General features: G+C 34.1%; 1 protein-coding gene across 1 annotated transcript in view; it reads right to left on the reverse strand.

Annotated features, from left to right (window-relative positions):
* Positions 1 to 6383, reverse strand: part of LOC142350519 (uncharacterized) — a 63450-nt gene extending 57067 nt beyond the window's left edge. The window contains exons 1-2 of the mRNA XM_075402369.1: positions 6273 to 6383; positions 772 to 999 (exon numbers count right to left, since the gene is read on the reverse strand). Coding sequence (XP_075258484.1) covers positions 772 to 999; positions 6273 to 6383 — 339 coding nt within the window. The remainder of the gene's footprint in view (positions 1 to 771; positions 1000 to 6272) is intronic.
* Positions 6384 to 6618: the final 235 nt, after the last annotated feature.

Here is a 6618-nt window from a genome sequence, read left to right on the forward strand (position 1 = left end):
AGACCCAGTTTCGCCCGAACCGTTTATGTTCAGACCCCGTTACGCTAGAAAGCGTTTTTGACCAGGCGCAGTTGCTCATGAAGACGTTTATGATCAGACCCAGTTGCGTTCAAAGCTGTTTACGATCAAACTCCAGCGCACTCGAATCCACTGCTGATCAGACTCTCAAGTTCGATTGAAATTGCCCTATAATTTTGGTCAAAATGGTCAGCTGTGCGCTCGAAATGGTCTGATCACCACACTTTCGAGCGCGCACCTCAGTCTAGGTATTCGGTTTTCAGTTTAGTTTTAAGGTACGCAGCAACATTTACATTTTTTCAAAGATGGATTGCAGTTATTAAAAATTCTGGTACCACGAAGCTCTCTCTTTTTTAGAAACTTAAATTGAAGACTCATTTTTGAATGAAAATGTTGCTTATAGTTAATGAGGTTTCTCACGACTGTTCAAACGCCAAACGTTTTGTATTGTAAGGAGTAAATATCGAGGTGACATAAAAATCTGATCTTTATGCTTACAGATCAGTTTTTAATTAGTTAGAGAATGATTATGCCAGATTAGCCAAGGAAGATGCTAGTTTATGAATTGAAGATGCCAGTTTTATGCAATGAACGTTGCAGTACCCCAATTCGCCGTAGAAATACCATTCCAAAACTAACCATTTCCTAGATAAACAGTCAAAAACCGATGTTCTCAAATAAAAAAAAATTCAGCACTTGTCAATGCATTTCTCACAAAAATCAGCAAAATCTTTTATAGGATGAAGTGCAAACCATGTTTGATGAACTGATTGTTCGAAACGCAATAATTTCTCCCAAGTTCATGTCCTCAGTGATATATATGACGTCACTCCTTCTGTCGTAGCTCTCAGTGGACAGATACACAGTGTATGTCTGTCCAGGTGACAGTCCAGTCAGATGAACTGTAGTTGTTAAGGGGGCATCCAGTTTACAGCCAAGACCACAGTTGCCATCATCTGGCTCTATTGTTACGATGAGGTACTAAAAAATTCTACAAAAGTGAAAAATAGGAAAAAATGAAGAGCAACTATTAAATGATACTGAAGTAAAAGTAACTTATAATTCACTTCGTTCCTCACTTTTTCTCTTCTTCCAGAGAAGTTGAAAAATTGCAAAAGCTATTGATCTATATCTATGTATCTAGATGCACCGAAAATGTAGTCATACATCTCATAGGTTTTTTACTATGTATAGAGAAATTGATAAAGAGGTTTGAATAAGTTATATTGCCAAACTTTTTGTTGCATATACCACTCTCAGTTTTTTGTTCAATGCTTTTGTCATCATTTCTTAGAGAAATCTCAGATCAGTATATTGGTTATCATTTTACAGGTCTCTAGATTTCAGTTACCTTTTGAAAAAGGAAGAGTTCCAGCGCTTAAAAAATGCTCGAGTGACTAGATTTAACATTCTGTTATTTCCAATGCGCTCTTGTTACCCATTTGTTGCATTGTTTGAATTTTTAGAACATTTTTTTTATCAACAGAAGATTGCCCAGAAATTGTGCACATTGTCTTGTTACCTTATCTTTTTACCTCATGATCACTGAATTTTGAACATCAGTTATTATTTTTCATCTATATTTGTTTGGTAAGACTATAACAATACATTTTCAATAAAAAGTAGTTCTTTTATCTGCGTTATTTTCATTGGAAACATTTATGAGTATTCTTGTCATTACGTCGCCAATCCTACAGTTTCAGCAGTTTCCGCGTTTGCAAACATGAGTAACAATTTTTTCCATCACTTACCGCGTGATAGAAATTTGGCTAAATTGTGGACAACACTGACATTCAAAGTTGCAGACAATCCTTACAAAATTCCGTCACTGATCGCGAAGATTCACGCTTTCATGTCATCAATGTCCACAATTTGCGAACAGGGATATGGTCATCAATTTCGAGCAAATTTTTCCATTTTAATTTTATGCCTCGCTATAAATTTGGTTTGCGGCCATTTATTGTTTTATAGTTATCAAAATCATTGACGGAAATATGTCAATTTTGTTCACACGTCTCGGCTTTATTTCAAAGCGTACGACGACTGAGCTACCATTTAACTTCTACCACGCCGCTATATTTAATTTCTTTCAGTTCATGTGACAGTGAATTGGACTAACTGGAGATCATTTTTGTGGCGTGAAACACTAATTGAAACATCAAAATTATACATTCTTATAATTGGCGTCAGATTATTTAATACAATACTCTCAGTGGCCTTTTGTTATAGATAAAAGTAGCCTTTTGATTGATTGAATAAATATCCCCAGTTCAGTTTCATTTTATAGTTAAAGATGATTTATGACTAATTTAATAAAACTCACTGGGCGTTGTCTCAATTCATAGGTAAAATTGGTCTTCTGACCTTTTTAATAGAAACACTCACTGCTGTGTTTCTCCATTAACAAAATTAGCCTTTTGATTATTTTAATAAAAAGTCTCTCAGTGCTGTTTCGCTTTACAGATAACATTCGTCTTTTGATTTTTTCAACAATTATCTCTCAGTGCTGTTTCACTTTATAGATAAAATTGGTTTTATGATTTTAAAAACAAAAATGCCTCTGTGCTTTTCAGTAGCAGATGTTTGGACCCTGCAAAACAAATTGTAAGAAAGTGGTTAAAATGGAGAAGCAAATAAAAATATAAAGACTTTGATTGGATCTCTACTGCGAAGAAAATTTTTGCACTGCAATGAAGCATTTAATTGATCTAGTTTCCCTAACTGTCACTGTTGTCTGCAAACGCTTATAACGGCTTATCTTCTGGAATCTGGGAGGGGAGAATGCTGACATTGGTAAGCAAATCTGTTTTCTCAAAACTTAGGATTTGCGATGTGATGATGTTTTGTATTAGTTTTGTAACATTTTCTCAATTTTTTTCTCAGTGGCTGGTCATTTTTGTTTGCTCTGGAAATATTTTCCAACCCAGCCAACGATACTTTTGAGACCTAGATTTAATGAAGATTCGTGGTTTGTTTTTACAAGTCTAAAAATTTTTGGCGTCAAAAGCAAAAGGAGTTTTTGAAATTTTAACTCAGTAAGTTCTTAGAATGACCACAAATTAATGTAACAAACGTAAATATTAAAACTGCAAACCAACGATCTTTATTTTAACCCTATTTCTGATGATTCTAAGTTTATGTATTGCTGTTGCAACTTTTGTCATATATTTTGTGAAAATGTTCATAACAAGGTACAAACAAGTGCGCCACCAAATGTTTTTGCTTTTGAGACTCTCATATTTGAGGTATTTGTACTTTTATACATATTTATATTCGTGGTCACACAAAGAGAGTTGTTCTTGTTAAAGCAACTATTTAGCAAAAAATCTCCGGATGGTCAATTCCATGTTTCAGTTGCACTGCCCAGGTTTCACTTCGACAAAAAAGACTTTGCCTAACTAAAACAGAAAACGCGACGATTTTCTGCGTTTGAAAACGACAATTTCTGGCCATGGTGTGACGCACAGAAATTTACTGCTAATCATTGATTGACAGTATCTTAAGAGATTCGTTGCTAGTTCAAAGTTCACCATCGTTATGATAACAGATTCAATGAGGTTTATGTCGATATGCATAAAAGTTTATTGATATGTGGCAAACCAGACCCCTAAAAAATACCAACTAATCAGAAGTTGACGAAAAAAAATCGGTTTTGTCTTTAGTGTTATATATATATATATATATATATATATATATATATATATATGTATGTATATATATATATATATATATATATATATATATATATATATATATATATATATACATATAAATATATATATATATATATATATATATATGTATATAAAGTTGTTTGGCTAAATCTATGAGGGAAAAGACAATTATATCGGCTCAAATCATAGTTTATCAATACATAAGTTTTGCAATTTTCTCCTAAAATACCAAACTCCAAGTCCAAGTCAGTGCTAGGCAAGTCAGAACTCAAATGTTATATCGTTTTTAAGAACTGAGTAAACCTTAAAAGAAGTCTAAAAATTCATTCCGATTAATTCTGTATTTCAATAAATTTTTCAAAAATTCAGCTTTTCTACCACAAAAAACAGGTAATGCGTAATAATTTTTTGATACAAATATTTCAGCTCAATTTTTCATACGAAAGGGGTCAATATTTTTACCTAATCAATAGATGAATAAAAAGTGTGCCAATTTACCTTAATATTTTGCCAAGGAGCACATAGCAATATGTATTGTCATTTGCTCATTGGCCAATTTTTTTATGCTTCAATGCCGATTTTTAGTGAACCACCAGTCAATATTGAAAGGCCTAGACTTTTTAAAGTTTATTTCACGACGATTCTAAGGAACCAGATCTAGCTTCAAGTGTTTCAGTTTTTGGTAAATATTTAAGTTTTCAGACCCTGTACACCGGGAAAAAGTTCTTGCCTGGTGCTCGAACCTAATAACAATTCGATGAGCTAAAGATTCGGGCTCAAAATTAATCTGATTTAATTGATCCAAAATGTGAGCCAACTAAATTATTAAGTGTCAAATAGATGTGCGCTGATTTCGCTGATATCATTTCAAACGAACTCACGGTAACATTTATCGACTAGTTTCAATTTTTCTTATGCTCGCAGGCCGCTTTTTTATTGAGCAATGGTAGAAATTAATGGTCATGTAAATGGTTTTATCACTTCTTTTACACGGTTTCTAATGAACTAGATCTTGCTCGTTTGGTTAAGTAATTTTATTATTATTAAAAAATTCGGACACTAAAATCAGGGTTATGCCTAGTGCTCGGTTGTCAATCACTTTTTGTTGACTGAATGTTTTGGGCTCAAACTTAGATGAAAATAGGCCCGATATGTGTGCTAAATAAAGTTTTAGGTATCAACTAGTTGCGTGTCAATTTCACTGAAAACTGTGTGAACGAGCACAAGGTAACATAAATTGATATGAGTCAACTTGCCCTATGCTTTCAGACACGTTTTTCAAGAACCACTGGTCAAAATGGAGAGTAATTTATATGGTTTTAAGGCTTTTTTCAGAGTTCTTTCGATGAGCTAGGATCAGCAAAGGATATTTTGGTCTTTTGAAAAAGGTTCAGTTTCTGTATTCCAAAAAACTGCATCATACATATTGCTGGTTTGTTAATTGCTTTCTGATGATTGATTGTATTATTCAAAATATTCTCTATGAGGACTATTAACATCTCTCCTTACTAACCCAAGTACTTCCATCAGGCTTGGTTCAAGTTTCAAAAACATATTAGCGAGCGAGCATCGGGTACTTGATATGCCCATAGGTTGCCCATGGATCATTGATCGTTGTGCAGTCAAATTTTGAACAGAAAAAAGAAAACTTTTTATATAATTTGGAAGCTTACTTAATGTTCGTTTTAATGAGCTATGAGCCGTTGGGATCAGTCTAATACTTCGGTCATCATTCAAGATTTAAAGTTCCTCCAACCCGATAACTGGTTTATGCCAGATGCTTGATCAGTAATAGCTCTTCGCTGAGTGATATTAGCAAGCTAATCTTTTAAAATCAGTGACGCGACAGTGACAGATGAACTAATTTCATGTGTACTATAAGCTAATTGGATATTTTGGACAACTTAGGCGGTTTTTCAACAATTTGCAGGCGCTTTTATGGCTATTTGTTGATTTTCATTTGACTGCATTTGATTTTTTTGACTTTTTTTAAAAACATTTCCCCGGCTATTTTTTGAGGTTTGCCAGCTATTATTGATGTTTTCTTGATTATTTTTTGACTTTATTTTGATCTGCATGTAAATGATTTTTAATGTTTTTTTTTCAGAGTGTTTTTGACTGCCATGATTCGGATTTAGAACTGCCGAGTCTTGATTTGGATAGCGAAGGCTTGGATATAGACTTGCTTATTCTTGGCTAGGATCTGGATTTAGACTTGCAAGTCTTGGCCATGACTTGGATTTAGACTTGCTAGTCTTGTCCCAGATATGCCCAAGACTGACAAGTGTTAAAAGGGACATGATCATAGCTCTGAATCAGTTCTGATGCTAGACTTGTGTTTAGACTTGCCCAATACTGAAATTGACTTGCCGTTTTGTCCGGGCGTGAACTAATTTAGGTTAGTTTAGTTGAAGCAATTAAGCACATTAAAGCAAATTTAGCAATCAAATAAAAATTGCGCAAAACCAACTGTTTTAAAACTAATGCAGATCAATTAATGATAGGTAATGATAAGAACATCAAATCATATAGTAAAAAACTTTCCGTTGTTGCTTCCGGAACATTATCAATTTCATCAACCTGTACGAAGTCGAAGTACTCCACAGTGAGATGGAGTTCGCTGGAACCCACAACCCTGAAGTCTTGGTTTTCTCTGGGAGGAAGAGGGTACAATGAATCTTGAAGAGTCATGACGTCACTTGATTCCAAATCATGGCTGACAGAAAAAATCTTAAAAAAAGGTAGGTTATGTCCCGCTTCTAATAAAAACTCGTTTTTTATTTTCATTAGACGTGCGAATAGACAAATCTGTGATTTCAAACTGATTATGGTTACATAATGCCCAATTTGGGTAATTTCGTCCCGCATTTTTTGCCAGCAACTGAACTTAATGACTCATGGAACGGGTCGAAATTGGGATCGAATG

This window comes from Convolutriloba macropyga, chromosome 12 (genome assembly GCF_964194025.1).
Source record: "Convolutriloba macropyga chromosome 12, txConMacr16.3, whole genome shotgun sequence".
NCBI classification, from domain to species: Eukaryota; Metazoa; Xenacoelomorpha; order Acoela; family Convolutidae; genus Convolutriloba; species Convolutriloba macropyga.